The sequence below is a fragment of the Humulus lupulus genome, chromosome 9 (genome assembly GCF_963169125.1).
Source record: "Humulus lupulus chromosome 9, drHumLupu1.1, whole genome shotgun sequence".
Taxonomy (NCBI): domain Eukaryota; kingdom Viridiplantae; phylum Streptophyta; class Magnoliopsida; order Rosales; family Cannabaceae; genus Humulus; species Humulus lupulus.
Window position 1 is genome coordinate 158718806 of NC_084801.1, and position 17415 is coordinate 158736220.

The window sequence follows — 17415 nt, forward strand, 5'->3', positions numbered from 1 at the left end:
CATGATTGAAAGAAAGAAAAAAATAGTATTGTCATTCAATTTAGGTGAGATTACTTAAAAATATTTTGTATGTTTAAAACAATAAGAAAATTATTTATTGTCTTATTAACCCAGAGACATTCTCTTCCCTTTTCTCATTCTCTAAGTATCTTTTCTTTTCTAGTGTAAAATAAAAAAAAAATCAATTCATAAGAAGAATTCACTCTGTGTGTAAATAAAAAGCTAACAAATTTGAACAATATAATGATTTGGTCAAAATAAAAGAAATAATTAAAAAAAACAAAAATAATTATGGGGACAAATTTAACATGTGGTGACAATTTAAAATTACACTTTGGCTATGTAGCACTTCTTACCAACTCATGTGCCAAATTGCCAACACAAGGTGGACCCATACAAATATTGAAACCCTAGTCAATTGTGAATTTTGGATATTTAATTTTATAAATTTTATTACAACTATATTATATTAATTAATTTTTTTGTAATGTAGGGGCCTTAAGTTTGTGTCTAATCCATCTTAGCCCACCTTTGCTCGATCGGTCCTAATTGTTAATGTTGGTAATATAAAAATATATTTATAATGTACATGTTTACAAACCTACACTTTACTTTCTTAGACTATCAACATGTAAAATTGGAGTATTTAAACCAAATTAAATAAACTATAAATGGGAACTAATTGATGTAATAATTATTGTATTAATATAATTTAAATATTATAATTTTAAATTGGGATTAAAGTGTCAAAAATAAAATAGGGATTTTACTTGTGAAAGAAAATTAATTAATTATTTACTACTTAGGATACAATCACATAATTATTATGTTAATAATTAATTAATTTAATTTTATAAATAAAAATATAATTTTTAAATCTAAAATTAAAATTTATATATTGATAACATGTTAAAATCTTCTATATATTATAAATGTTACTGTTATCCCCGTTTACTCCCTTCATTCGCGGCTCTGCACATTGAGTCCATGGGCCATCCTAAAGGGACTTAAGGCCTAGATCAGGCCCAATAGACGAGGAAGGAGTGAGTCCTGACGGCCCAAATATCAGTAAAGCCCAAACATTATCCTGGAATGAGAGCCGGGACCATGAAGTTGGCATGATTCATCTTCCTGGACCCCTCGTATGGTGTTGTCCGGGATGCGATAAGGATATTGTTTCCTCCAAATCTAAAAATGGACCGGGACGATAGCAGATGAACCCGGGCTCTGGTAAACGAACCAGGGTCTTGGTAAATGAAGAGGGATGTCAGTAAACAAACCCGAAACGGGCGACCAGATTGGGTGTGATAAGTTTTCCCCGATGTTGACGTCGCCCCGAGAAATACTGAGTTTTGTCCCCATAACTAACCTGCAAAAGAGGTTACATACAGAATGTACGCCGTTAGTTCAGAACTGTACTTCCACTACTCTGATAGATCCTGTCCCCCAGATCTCCTTAGAAGCCCACGCGAATCAGACTGAAGCTGCATACTGTTGTCAGTCTTATAGCGTGGTTACACTCAGGCCGGCCCAATGGACCTTGATTAGTGCATTTTATTTATTAAAATCCTTTGTATTAAGCCTCCATCAGTGAGCAAACAGTGTTTATACCCTTATTGGGCCCAAATTAGTCTGGCCCAAACCTAGAGCACTCAACTGCCTATAAATATGAACAGTTGTGCACTGTGGAAAGGATCCAATTTTTCTCTTGTAAGCATACACTCTGCTCAAATTCAGAGAGAACTCCATTACTAAAGCTCCTTAAGCTCTAATACAATTGACTCGTGGACTAAGACTCTTTAACGCCCCAACCACGTAAAAAGCCTTGTGTGATTATCTCTAATCCTTTCTTTTTAAGCTCTCTTATCTTTTATAATTCTAGTTTTCAAAAAACCCGGTAAACATTTTGGTGCTTTCAATGAGAGCCGAAGAAAGCTTTTTTTTAAAAAAGGGAAGATATCAAATATCTAAAACGATGGTGAACACGAGACATACTACATTCGATCCTGCTCACCAAGAACTAGGCAATGGAGAGCCACTGCCCAATCAACCTCTCCCTCAAAATCAACCTGAGGATATACCTTATCAAATGCCCCAGCCTGATGAGTTCCAGAACTATGAAGACGGGGGAGATTATGAGGAAGGTTACTATGAGGAAGATAAGGAAAATGAAGGGGGATACCATGACAACGAATGTGAGGATCCTTCGATCCCTGAAGAAGAAGTAGACCCCGACTAGGAGGACCTAGAGGTGGTTAAATTGAGACAAAAAGTCTTGGATCAAGAGGCCAGGATAGTTGAACAGAAAGAAGCCACTCGCCAGATGCAAGAATCCCTCCTGGCCATGCAGGCTTTCATTGCTGCCCAAGGATTGGCGGCCAACCCTCCAGCTGTTCCTCTTCCAAGAACACGACCGTTGGCTCCACCAATTAGAACCGGTGCGCCCGAGAATACGAGGCCTATCCCCCCTCCAGGACAAGATCCCGTAGTTGACCCGTCTAACCCGGCTCAAGAAAAAGGGAAAGCTCAAGCGGCTGACCCTGTGGGAAAAGCAAACCCCTAGAGGAAAACTCATCCCGTCCCGAAAACCGGGGTCAACCTAGGATCAATCCCTAGGAAAGAGAAGATGCGTCCCATCCCAGGACGGGATCATCCGATCAATCTGCAAGGGATGCGCTCGCAGGGTAATAAGCCATGGGTTGTCCCTAGACAGACCGGACAGGAGCAGCATTTTCACCACAACGCCTCCGTGAATAAAGATCACCGAGGGTGCCAACATGTTGACGAGCTGGAAGCCATTAGTTCAGGGGACGACACGTCCCGAATAAACCTGCGTTACAGTCTAAATGCCTGAAAGGAGCGGGCCCGCAATGAGAAGATTTGCCCCCGAGGGGGAGATCTAAGGAATAACCTCAACGATAAGAGGAACGAAAGGGTCCCCCTTGATGAAGGAATGGCCAGGCAGTTCATGGAACAACTGGCCGCATTAAATAAAGTCACAGATCGTCTGGTCCGTAAACAAGAGCGAGGATGTTCCGATTCTGAAGAAGAGGAAAAGGAAGCCAAACACATCCTGGATGTGGTGCTCCCTAAGGGGTTCAAAATGCCGAATCTGCCCGCTTATACCGGGAACACAGACCCTAGGGACCATTTCTCCCACCACAATCGGTTAATGATCGTAGCCCATATTTGTGGCAATGGCAAATGCCTCTGTTTTTTGATTACTCTAGATAGACCCGCAGAAGAGTGGTGGAAAAGGCTCAAGCCAGAATCTATCCAATCCTGGTCCGAAATACAGTCGGTGTTCTGCAAGTAGTTTGTGGCCACCATGAGGATGGACATGCAGATCAGCGTCCTCGCTAACATTAAACAGCTCCCCACGGAGACTCTAAGGGCTTACATCCAACGCTTCATAAAAGAGGCCTTAAAAACCAAGGTGAATGATGGGCAGCACCTGGTGGCCCTACAGTCCAAGATCCGAGCCGGGTCCCCTCTCTGGGACGACATGCAGCGCAGTAAGGCGGCCACCCTCGAAGAATTCATAAGGAGGCACAAGGCTTTATCAACTAGGAGGAGGCCTAAATCCAGGCATTCAGATGGCAGCCGACTCCCAAGCCGAGTGCCCAAAATTTTCCCAAGTACGAGCTGCAGTACTCGACCCCTTACTATTCAATACCCCGGTGGCGCTAGGGTCTACGGGTACTCCCGGAATGACTTTTGCAGCCCCAACGGCCTATGATCCTGCTTTCTCAGAATACGCTCCGGCCTAGTCCACCCCATTTTCTGGATAGGGGATGGCACTAGTTGGGTATAGTGCTGCTCTCGGCGAGGCCCAACCGTCTCAGATGGGGGGGACGGAGGCACGCGTAAACCCCTCCCGGGGGAAGAGATCTGGGAAAGGACAGAACCGGTCCGAGCCCTCTAAGAAGGGCAAGAGAGGCTACGAGCCCCAATATTCAGAGTACACCAACTTAGTGGATACCAGGGGAAACATATACTTGGCCACGGAAAGGACGGTTCATTACCGGAAACCCACCCCCACGTTCCAAGGGGGAAAGAACTCGAGGGACACCAGCAAGAGGTGTGCGTATCACAAAGACATGGGTCACTCGACTGAGGAGTGTCGTCAGCTGAAAGACGAGATTGAGAATTTGATCAAGCTCGGACATCTTCACCAATGGGTCAGGATGCCCGTGGGTATTTCGGGACTGCCAGCAGCTCTCGGACAACCCACGCACTTGGGTGCATTTGGATCGCACAAACCTCCCCAGGGAGGATACGCGACATGCCCAGGAGCACAGGCCCCTCAAAGGGCCCCAATTGTGCTGGCACCTAGACCCGGGATGCCTTTCCCCTCTGGAATCGTGCCCCCACAAATAGATGGTCACGTAGACACCATCTCGGGCGGGCCGCACCTGGGGGGACCATCCCAGAATGATTAAAGTGGTATCTCAACGAACTTGACCATGGCCAAGAGGTATGCGTCTTGGTCCAAACCCCGGCTCAACACCCGAAGTTGATGAATCTTCCCATCACCTTCACGAAAGAAGACTCCCGGAACGTCCATTTCCCACATCATGACCCTCTAGTCATCAATGCCCAAATCACCTACAAAATAGTGTCCTGAGTGTTGGTAGATGGCGAAAGCTCTGTCAATATTTTGTTCAAACCAGCCTTCGTCACGATTGGCTTGACTGAGGCATATCTGGCCTCGTGCCCAACTCAGATCTACGAGTTCAACAAAGATTCAATACGCCCAATGGGGAAGATCTAGTTGCCTGTGATGTTGGGGAACGAGATCCAAGGCTTGTTCAAATTTTGTACGTTCATAGTGGGGGACTGCCCCACTGCATACAACGCCATCTTTGGTCGGCCCGCACTGGTCAATTTTAGTGCCATCACTTCCATCTGCCACCTCTGTATGAAGTTCCCCTGCGACAACGGAGAGGTAGGAATGGTCCGGGGAGACCAGAAGGCGCCCGGAAGTGTTACCATGTGTCTACCCGACCAATTTATATGGTTCGCGAAGAACCTCTTAAGGAGGAAAATGTTGATCCGGTCCTGCCTCCTCCCCCGGCACGAAGGATGGTCCGGGAGGAAGACGAATTGGATCCGCGGATAGGGGCGGACCAAGCAGTGGAGCCCATGGAAGATATTGAAGAGGTGTGCATCAGCGACACTGACTCGACCAAGGTAATCCAAGTTGGGAAGAACCTGAAGGCAGAGGTCCGAGCCACCATCATCACCCGAGTGAAAGAGAACCCGTACGTCCTCTCCTGGTCTCATTCGGATATGACGGGATAGATTGCAACATCATCTGCCATGCCCTGAACATCAACGAGGGCGCAACTCCAGTCCGACAGAAATAGAGACCTTTAGGGGCGGAGAGGGCAGAGGCTCTCAAGTTAGAAGTTGAAAAGTTATCCTCGATCAACTTCATCTGGGAAGCCTTGTATCCCATATGGCTAGCCAATATGGTGCTGGTGCCCAAGCCAAATGGGACGTGGAGAACTTGCATCGACTTCATGGACCTCAACAAGGCCTGCCCCAAAGATTGTTTCCCTTTACCCCGGAACGACCAAATGGTAGATGCAACGTCTGGATACGAGATCTTGAGCTTCATGGATTCTTATTCAGGCTATAACCAGATCTCAATGCACATAACAGACCAGGAACACACCAGCTTCCAGACAGACAAGGGGGTGTAATGCTACATCGTCATGCCCTTCAGGCTCAAGAACGTCGGAGCCACGTACCAAAGACTCGTTAACAAAATGTTCCAAGCCCAGCTGGAAAGGAATATGGAGGTCTATATAGACAACATGCTGGTCAAGTCCATGACCTTTGGAGGACACGTCGATGATCTGGCCTAAGCATATGCAATCATTTGAAAATATGGGATGAAGCTGAACCCCAAAAAGTTCACCTTTGGTGTGGCATTTAGGAAGTTCCTGGGCTTCATAGTAAGCTATCAGGGGATAGAGGCCAACCCGAACAAGATCAAAGCATTGATCGATATGCCTTTTCCACAGAAGCACAAAGACGTTCAGAGCTTGATAGGATGAATAGCCACCCTGAGCCATTTTGTCTCGAAAGGCATGAACAAATGCATCTCGTTCTTCAACATCCTTCGTGGAAGCCAAAGTTTCGAATGGTCGGCCGAATGCAAAGAGGCTTTCCAGAGACTGAAAGAACATTTTTCCCGAGCGCCAATCTTAGCAAATCCAGTGGATGGGGAGTCGTTGTACCTCTATTTGGCCGTGATTGAACACGCCATCAGTGTTGTGCTCGTCCAGGAAGAAGAGAAGGCCCAACTTCCGGTCTATTACGTAATCAAAAGGTTATTGGGTGCGGATTCCAGATACCCATTAATAAAAAATTGACATTTTGCTTACTAATTGCATCTCGAAAGCTTATGCCTTACTTTATGGCCCACGCCATAAGAGTACTGACCAACCATACCTTACAGCAAGTGTTGCAAAAACCTAAATCATCGAGGAGACTCCTGAAGTGGGCCATGGAATTAAGTCAATTTGACATTGCATATGCCCCCAGGATATCAATCAAGGGGTAGGCTCTGTCCGACTTTATCATGGAGTGTACTGGGATCACTGAAGATGATGATCCCATCGACCCCACAACACCTTATGGAAGGTCTTCGTAGACGAGGCCTCGAATGAAAACGAAGTCAGGATCGGGATAATCTTAGTGTCACCACAAGAACACTAGTTGCAAAGTGCCCTGTGTTTCCAGTTCGATGCATCGAACAATGAGGCCGAGCATGAGGCCATGCTGGCCAGATTGCGTCTAGCCCGGGAGGTAGGGGCAGCAAGTCTGGAGGTTTATAGCGACTCCTAATTGGTTGTTAGACAAATCTCAGGGGAATACCAAATGAAGGGGGAAAATATGGTTGCTTATGTGACACGAGCTCGAGAGCTACTTCAGTCTTTTAAGAAGTATTCCGTCCGCCAGATCCCTAGGGAACAAAATGTGTTTGCAGACACATTGGCAAAAATGGCCACAAATGTCGAGGTGGAGCCCTTTGGGCTCGTCTCGATTAACCATCTTTTTGCACCAAGTATTCAAGCCCCCACGATCAACGGCATAGAATATTTCGCGTCATGGATGGGACCTATCATCCACTACCTAACAACTGGGGGGTTGCCCGCGGATAGGGCAATGGCCAGAAAGCTTCAGTACTAGGCCCTCAGATACGTCATAAGGGAAGGTAAACTCTATCACAGAGGGCTGTCCATGCCATACCTCCGATGCATATCTGGGACTGAAATGAGTGCAATCATGCATGAGGTGCATGAAGGTTTCTGCAGAGATCACATAGTCGGACTTAGCTTGTCCAAGAAAATCCTAAGGAAAGGATATTTCTAGCCAACAATGAAGAAGGATTGTGTCGATTATGTCCGCACGTGCGAACAATGCCAAAGGTACGCGAAGATCCCGCGAGCCCCTCCAACGGAAATAACCCTAATGACTAGTCTCTGGCCTTTTGCAGTGTGGGGGTATCGACCTAGTATGGTCGCTCCCGACTAGGAAAGGTGATGTGAAGTACGCCATCGTGGCCGTAGATTATTACACCAAGTGGGTTGAGGTGGAATCCATGAACACCATCACCTCAAAAGAGGCCATGGACTTTGTCATTAACAACGTTGTGTGTCGATATGGCCTCCCTTCCAAGTTCGTGTCCGACAATGGGAAGCAATTTGACAGCAACCACTTCACTGACTTCTGTGAAAGACATGGCATCATCAAAAGCTTCTCTGCAGTCGCAAGGCCTCAAGCAAACGGGCAAACAGAGATCGTGAACAAGATTTTGAAGGGAACATTGAAGAAAAAGCTTCAAGCCTGCAAAAGCAAGTGGCCGAAAGAGTTGCCCCACGTACTATGGGTATACCGGACCATAGAAAGAATGTCTACCAGGCATACTCCCTACTCCATGGTGTATGGATGCAAAGCAGTCATCCCAGTGGAAATAGCTATCCCGTCCCACTGACAGGACATGTACAATCCCGTCCAGAACCACGCCTTACTCCAAGAATCTTTAGACCTAATTGAAGAGACACAGGAAGAGTCCCAGGTTCAGCTGAAGATGTATCAAGGAAAGATTGTCCGACACTTTAACTCTAAAGTTAAGAGTGGAAGGTTTAAAACCGGCGATCTGGTCCTGAGAAGATTCTTCCCTGCAACCCAAGACCCGAGAGTGGGGGTTTTGGGCCCAAACTGGGAAGGACCGTACGAAATCCAACATGAAGTATGTCCGGGAATGTATTGCTATAGGCGACTTGACGGAATAAAGGTCCCAAGGGTCTAGAACGCAGAACACCTCCGTAAGTACTATCAATAGTCAGGAGGACATGTTCCTATTTTTAATTTATCTTTTCAACAATGTACGCCCCAGGGCGATTTCTTATTTAATGAAAATGATGTGTACAAATCATCATAAAGAAATATTGTAAAGAAATGAAAGTTCGTGTCCGTCTTCACAAACAAGTGACCCAAGACCGCAATTTTTGGTCACTTGGAGGGGTATACCCATCCGTACGAACAAATCTGGGAACAAAAAAAAAAGGATGCAAAATGCAAAGTTTAGTCCTAGTCTGGACCGTACAGACTGGGGGTAGCAGAAACCCAACTCCCAAAGAACGAAAGGCTCAGGCCTAGTCCCAACCCGGACATACACGGTCCGGGGGGTACAAAACCCAATAGGACTTAAGGCTCAGGCCTAGTCCTGGCCTGGACATGTATGGTCCAGAGGTATAATATTCAGTAGGACATGCGAGCCAGCCCTAATCCTAACAATCTACGTCTTCTCTATAATGGCCCAGAACCAATGGAACGTGAGTCCTAGGTACACTACAAGAAAAATGCTTTTAATAACACCGAAAATGTGTTATCAAAACATACGATAACACTTTCTGATGTGTTAAGACCGACTATGTTATTGTAGGTCAGGGTACTTTACATAACACTTTATCAGTGTTATACAGATGTGTTATCGTACTGTCAACGATAACGCAATTTCTGTGTTATTTTAATATATAGATAAGTGTTTAATTATGTTATTTATAGTCGATTATATAACACTTTTTTTGTGTTATACCACACATTAGTATAACACATTTTTTGTGTTATACTACACTTTAGTATAACACATTATTTGTGTTATATAATGAAGTTTGCATAACATAATTCTTTGCATAAAAAGTGTTATTGTAATAGATATTATAACTCAATTTTCGTATTATTGTTATATTTAGATATGTTTAAATTCTCATTATATATTTTATTTATATAACACTAATTTATTCTATTATATTTTATTTTTTTTTATATAATTAAAATTAGCTTTCTAATATATACTAGCATCATCAAATGAACTTGATTTTCAAATAACAAAAAGTAAGAACATTCAACATTGAATTAACAATCCACAATTTAGTTTAAAACATTCAACACTGTCATCAACAACAAAATATTCTTTAAGTATTCAAGGAGTCTAAAAGTTACTACTTTCAACACAAATAAATAAACAAAGTTACTACTTTCAAGGAGTCTTAAGTATCCTTTTATACTTCGCTTGACATCTGCAAAGTAAACAAAGAAATATTTTATTGTTATTATCTAGCATCACAAATTACTTCAAGAAAAATGCTATGGAAATTATATCCAAGAAAGGACACCACATACAAAATAATGGATTCACAACTACACCAAAGCAAACAAAAACCATTCTACTTCGAAACTACTCGGAAATGAGCCTTTTACTTAAGAGTGTCAAAAACCATAATTTCCAAGTCTCCACATAAGATATAAAGGAAATACTAGCAGTTTTTTCTTTTTTGGTTTCATTAGGTTATGACAGGTGAGCAAAAGAAACAATTAACTGAAGTCGCACAAAATAGATTAGCATTTGCTAGTTTGGTAAAGTTGAGTCCTATTGAATATATGTAGTCTAAGCTAAACCCATGATAATATAATATCATTTCCTCTCAGCAATGCAAGAATAAGCAACAAGTTTTGCTATTCTATTGATATGAATCATGATGAGAAATTGATTCTTATTATTGAAAATGAACCAAGTGATGAGCACAATTGGGTTAGCCAATTAGCTTTATTTATAAGCTGGCTAGCCGATCAGGAGAATTTAATCAAGAAAAGCTCAAAAACAATTACAGGTCTTACATGAGCTCAAGAACAAGTGAAGAAGCTCCCCCGCCACCGTTGCATATGAAACCAACCCCGTACTTTCCCTTTTTATGTCTCAATACCTGCAACAACATTATTCTTATTTCAGAAATTCCAAGTAAAGTATATCAGAGAGAGCATAGTTACCAATGTCTCTTTTATTCCACAGCTAAACTCTCAACAGAAATTTAAAAGAATAAATGACAAACACGAGATCACTTCACATGAGTATATGTAGAAAGCATAAGCTTAGATATGACCACGAACTATGACTTTAGATCATTAAGAAAACATGTAAACAAAACCAGAGACCTATATAAATGATATTAGAATGTCAAACTAGGAATGCATTGCAAGAGAAGGGAAGCTTATAGATTACCCCTAACAATGTGACCAAGATACGAGCTCCACTACATCCTAATGGGTGTCCCAATGATACAGCCCCACCATGTGTTCATGTATATGTGTGAAAGAGAAAGAGAGGAAGGAAACGATAGAGAAGTTAAACAAAATTTATATATGTACCATACTATTCCAACCATAACAGTAATAAAGAGCACTATATATGCTTGTGTGCATATAAACATAACTGCATGATGTAAGATATATATAAGATCCAATGGCCTAGAATCTAGATGACACTCATATTATATGTGTGCAAGGCAAACATGTGATTAGGCTTACTAAAAAAGAAGCAATAAAGAGCATAATTGGTTGTGCCAATTCATTAGTCTGAAATAGTTTGAGAGATTAAATAAAGAGCATGACCGTGTATTTAGACTAAGTCCAACAAGCCATAAGAAACTCATAAAAGAGAAACACAAATAGAACACCACAATAAACTAAGCTACAAAAATCAGCAGCAGAGTGTGCTTTATGATCGAAGCCACTGCCAAAAAAAAAAAAAAACAGAGAGAGAAAACACAACAGACTAAACTTGGAAGTTTTATTAACCAACAATTCTGGACCAAAATCATTTTCAGAGAAGGATCCCTTCTAGTTATGAATCAAATACTATTTTGCAACATCAAGAGAGATATTGACAATCCCTTTAACATAATCCAAACCCAAACACAAATAGAGATATTGACACCTAGAATAAACAACCAAACAAAAAGCTATTATGAAACATGTCTGTTTTAGTAGCCAGGATAGCTTTTCCCAAAGAATAACTGCTGTCTTTGTAGACAGAATTGTACAGTAATGGACAAATACACAATTGATCAGGGTATTGGGCTTCAAGGGTAGACAAAAGTTAATTATTTTATCTCCAAAACGATTTGTAACCACTAACCAGTAAAGTACATATGCTATAAATATAGAGAGTGAATGTATCAGAGAGTAACAATTCCACTACAATGAAGCTTCATATAAAATCATACCAGTATGAGCAATCGATTATTAGCGCGCAAATAGCCTTTAATTGCATCATTATTAGGAAATTATAGTCCATCTATAACTTCAAAAATAGAAGTATGGGATCTTTCTAAAACTAATAACAAATATATTAAATATCTCCCTGTCATGTACCTCAGCACTCTGTCTTTCATTCTCAGAGTTTCTTAGCAACAATATTTAGAGATATTTTTTATATCCAAAGAAACAGATAGCTAATATGATGTAAAAGATGACTTTTAAGATAGCTTTTTCAAACCCCAAAGGAAGTAGGAAAAGAGAGGGGGCAGGTAAGTTTACAATAAGGAAATCAAGAGAAAAAAGGTATGCGCAGAAATAAATTAAGTAAGAAAATTGGAATGCATCATTGCGGAGTAAAAATAATCTGAGAGTAGATTAAAAAGAACAAAAAATTGTACCAGTGACAGCATATAGAGCACATAAAAAGCATGGAAATCAAGAGAGTGATCCTGTAAAGAAAGAAAGATAGGATCAAAAAGAGTACACAGTCGTTACTCCTTAGGAACTAGAAAGTTACATCTAACATGTGAGAAATAATCATAGCAAAATTGGAGTGTATAAATATCATATGCATGAAAATACATATAGCTTATTAGCTTTTATGTTTAGACATTTAGTTGATGCACTGGCATGAGAAACTGAGGTTCAATTCAAGAAAAAAACAAAGATGGGGCACAATGATGTGACCTACTCATCAAGATACCACATAGATGGGTCACTGATGTGATCTATACCAAGCTTAACACTCTCAAGGTCCTATTTTAATCGTACCAGGTAAGCCTATACCATTTGAAATATAGAACCATTGTGTCTAAAAGAGTGATTGCTTAATCTAACAATGATAAGATACGGTTCAATATACACAACTGTCAACAACACTTAAAACATTTGTCCAAATACCAAATAGCCCAAAAAGAATATAGTGAGATATAAATTGTCCATTCATATAGTAATTACTGACTAAGATGGCCATAAATGAACCAAGTGATGTATTGGAACAGTTGTCAATGTTCCAAATCTGTCGTTAATTCGTCCAACAATTTCATGGACCTAGCTTGTGAGTTTTTAATATGTGAAAATGCAATATGAAACAGTGTATTAATTGAATTTTAGCAACAAAGCAAACAAAATGCACTTAGAATTGACAGTAAAAAGATGGAGAGACAAAATAAAACTATATTCATTAATGGTTCAAACTTAACATAAAGAAACATATTCCAACTCAAATGTCCAAAAAAATCATCATTTTCATGTGACTGAAATTAATTGTATAGTTTCATGATTCCATCCTTGAAACAAAGAGTGTAATAAATATAAAATATGTAGACTTCAGTAATTGATGATTTCAGATTTTTATAATCTTTAAGAACAGTAGACTTTTTTCTTTCTTCTTCTTTTCTTATTTGGTCTTATTGAATAAATGTAAAGTATAGACCTGGAAATGTTTATCACATTAAATAGAAATAAAAAAGAGGAAAAATCAATAAAATGCGTGTTGCATATCTAAAACCAGAAAACGAAATTGAATTGAACTTACTTTCTGCTGCTTCTGCAATTCTTCTCACAAACTCAGAGTTTACAACACTAATGTACGTTTCCTGGCCTAGATACCACAAGTTTAGATTGTCTATTCGAAGGTTCCACATGCCACTATTGTCTAGAGAAATCAAAATTGCTGTCCAAGCTCTAGGAAAGACCTATAACCAGTTGAAAAATCATTCTGTTAACAAGACATGATTCACTTCTGACAGAATATGGCTCTTGATTAAGGGAATTTTGGTGCAACGACTCAAGAAAATATGAGCTAAATATTAAGCTAACTAAATGCAATGCTACAGAGCACACACCACAAAAAATAAATAAAGAAACAAAACAACAATAGCAAAATCAATCAGCAATAGCAACATCAAATGTCAAAATAAATTTACATACTGTATTGTACTAAGATAAATACACTTGAATAATAAAAAAATAGAAAAAAAAAGTATTAAGCATGCTTTGCAGTACTGACAACATAATGCTTTGCTTTTCTAATATGAGTAGTGGCACTTAATTGTTGAGGCTAAACAGTTAATGCCCTCACATTCAGACAAGAAGCTAATGTTAGTCATATGCTAAAAATTTTCCTATTTAAAAAAAGGAAAAAGGAAAAGTTACAATATGATAAGTAATTTTTCACATATAAGTTGAAGGAACCCATTAAAAATGAAAACAGAAAATTGAAAGGGACAAAGAACTAAAAAATTCCATTTGACTGTCAGCTTACCAGTTGGAGTGACCACCTATTTTTCTGTAAATGGCAGATGTCCCAGACCATGCTCAACGACCTAGTAATAATTTCAAGATCATTACTCATTGACTAATCCCATTCTCAAAATGCAAAACCATAAATAAACCATTCTCAAAATATATGATTCCCTCTGTGCACATAACAAGGTTTTGCAATCTATCACATAAATGCAAAATCAAAGCAAGGAACAAAGACAGATATAGAAGTTTGTCATGTATTCTCATTAGTTATACCAATTAAGTAATGAACATCAAAAGCTAAAATGGCTTGCTGTTTGTTAATTTATTCCAACAAAAATTGAGAAATTACCTTATAAATCATTGAGTTTGTGAGTGTTTTTCTTGCTCAAATTTAACTCTTTCTCTCCATTTCCAGGCATAGCTAATTCTTTCGCAAAAATAAGTGCCTAGCAAAGAACCAACATCAAAAACTCCCATGAAAACAAAATAAAGCTGAGAGCACATCAAATTACCCTATATAAGTTATTCATGTTCTATTTTAGTTGGAATTCAGCAAAAGATTTGTAGAACATAATATTGTGTTTTTCAATAGGATTTTGATTTCAGTTTGAACAAAACAAATGCATGTCACTTGAATCAGCATCCAAAGAAGATCTGAAACTGGTTTTTCAGAATTACAACTAGAGAATGAGATAGCGAAACCATTTTTCAAAATCCCAAAACCTAAATTCTCAATCTAAACAAGTCATAACAAAACATAAATAGAACCAAGGAAAGCTTAAAAACACCCCTGAATTTTTATCAACAACTCCATTAAACACCTGATTGCCATCCCAATTTTTAAACTTACAAGCATAATGAAAAAAAAAATACACTCTGAATCTTTAAACAAGAGGGAAAGTTTTTAGTTCAACAAGTGTCACATGCAGATGCAATTGTTTTAAAAGTTAAAAAAAGGACCCATGTGTCATAGAAATCACTCCACTGTGATATTGAATCCTTGATTTTTAGCTTGCACATAACAAGGTTTTGCAATCTATCACATAAATGCAAAATCAAAGCAAGGAACAAAGACAGATATAGAAGTTTGTCACATCTGCAAAATAAACAAAGAAATATTTTATTGTTATTATCTAGCATCATAAATTACTTCAAGAATATTGTTAGAGAATTTTGGAAAAAATTCAAAAAAATTGAGTACTATTAAATGCTAGCTGACTTACCATAGCAACAGCACCAGTAGTGCGGCAAAATCGTCTTAATTCAAATTTTGAACTAATTTTCAAAACCATAAGCCTGCAAGGAAAAAGTCCCAAATTAAATTATCAGATATGCTAAGGCTGACTAACATTTGTAAAAAAAGAAGAATAACCTAAAAAGTAGACAATTTATCCTGCATATATTCAAGTAAACCTTCCAAGTAACTTGTCACCATGTTCAGAAAAAAAGTCCTAAAAAATCATAAAAATAGCAAAAAATTATATCGTAAACATGCTCCTTAAATTTCTATAATAATTAATCAGTGGTCCTAATAATGCACACTAGCAAACACCTCATTGCTGATGGAAATAAAATGCATTTATGTGATGACTCGAAAAAGCACAAGGGACATTTGCTTTTTAATTGAAACATAAATCCTGAAAAATGTAATTATATTTCCATTTTCATCATGAAATGTTCAAAAGTAGGCCACTTATCTGAAATTTTGAACTTATATTACTCTTTGTACTATCAGCTTCATGGTACAATATTCATGTCAAAGAAAAAGATGCCTCTTGTGCATACATAATGACTAAAAGATAATGTGAACGCAGTTCCATAGGTAAGTAAAACACATTAAATATTTTAAAACATAATGGGTAAAGATAAGTATTTAAGTGGAAGTTGTACTCGAGTGAACTAAAGGGTGAGATGAAAGGGGATACTATTTTAAATCCTTCTCATAAAAAATAAATGAAAGAGAATACCTGCCCAATGGACATAGCTAATTCTCCTAGCTGCTTCCACTTTGATTCACTTTGGGCTTTGGTAGCAATTTCCTAAAAGCCAAACAAGCAAATTAATTTGTAAAGAATAGAACTTAGATATCATTGTTGAGAAGGAAAACTTTACTACAGTTGCTCATTAAGGAAAAGCTCCACTATAGGTGCATGATTCGGTAATATTCCAATTTGTCCACAATCTTACATTGAAAATAAAAAGACTGTACCTTTGCAATCTCAAGTCTTCCCAGCTGTATGGCCAGATCAAATTTGTAATCAGGATCTGTAGCCACTTCTAGCGCATCTTCCAACATTCCTCGAGATTCCAAAAAATGAGCAACACTAAAAAGCAAAAATAGATTCCATGATATTATCAATTGCATTTCAGAATGCTTTCTATCAATACATAGAAAAAGAATGCATTTGTATGCAAATAAAAAATCTAGGAAAGACATCATGGGATGGGGATAAATGTCAGTTCAGTGGACATATTCATCAGGATAAATTTGGCTGTTTTTATGCTCCTCATTCCTTGTCTCGTGTAGAAAAGGATGTTATAGGGCTTCAGTTCTACAACGCAATTTGTGCAAATAAATATTTGCTAGTTGAGATTTGTCTACTAGATTTGTATTTGTTTATTTCTTCTCTTTTTCTTGGATGAGGAGCGTTTCATTAAAAAAAAAGTGAGATTTGAGAAAAATCTTAATCCCTTATGTACACGACCTGTGAATGAACATCATATGGAAACACTTGAAAATAATAATAATAATAATAATAAAAATAATAAAAAGCCCACTAGAATAAGGATTTAACCACTAAAAAATTGATTATAGTTTCTCCATGCAAGCAAAAATCAGAAATCCCTTCAGTTCACATCCAAACTAAAGCATCAAACCATAAAATATGGTGCCACACATATCGGTCAGACTAGAGATATATATTAACCAAGTAGCTGAAGTAATAATTATTAACAGAAATTTTCAAATACAAAAACCTATACTCCTGCAAACTATCACATATCAAATTCTGAATCAGCAATAAGCATATTTGTTCATAATAATTAGAATAATTCAAGCATGTGGTAAAATAGACATTTAGAAAAAGAGGCAAAGGAAAAGAATGCTAAATTTAAAACAGTTGAGCTTCCTTTACGCAGAAGGACAAGACATGGAATCATAGTTTAGGATACCATGGGTACAGGATGCTGCACAATAATTTTCCTATGCAAGCAGGTGTTACCTTACCTATTGTGATGTTCTGGAGGAATGGTTGGTAAAATTTGATTTGCATGATCTAGATCTCCACGCATCACAAGAGTTTTGTATACAATCAAGCTGACAAGTAAAGTGTATCCCATGACACTACAAAATAAAAGGCTCACATTAAACAACTTCATATAGAAGCTAGTCTGAATCAACCAACACAAGAAATGTATGTTAGGAGAAGAATTGCACCTCAAGAAGATATAATAAATAAATAATTTAATTAGAGAGATTCACATTTTACCAAAATTTCAAGAAGAAAGAAGAGGGGGCTCGGACCCCTCTGCAAGACCGAGCCACCTACA

The 17415-nt window shown here is 38.8% G+C and overlaps 1 protein-coding gene across 1 annotated transcript; it reads right to left on the bottom strand.

Moving 5' to 3' along the window:
• Positions 1–15796: 15796 nt before the first annotated feature.
• Positions 15797–17176, bottom strand: LOC133802293 (coatomer subunit beta'-3-like). The gene is made up of 3 exons (XM_062240572.1): positions 17093–17176; positions 16076–16190; positions 15797–15905 (listed from the first exon to the last, which is right to left on the bottom strand). The coding sequence occupies exons 1-3, from the start codon at positions 17155–17157 to the stop codon at positions 15807–15809; spliced, it is 279 nt and encodes a 92-aa protein (XP_062096556.1). The 5' UTR covers positions 17158–17176; the 3' UTR covers positions 15797–15806.
• Between the last annotated feature and the right edge of the window lie 239 nt (positions 17177–17415).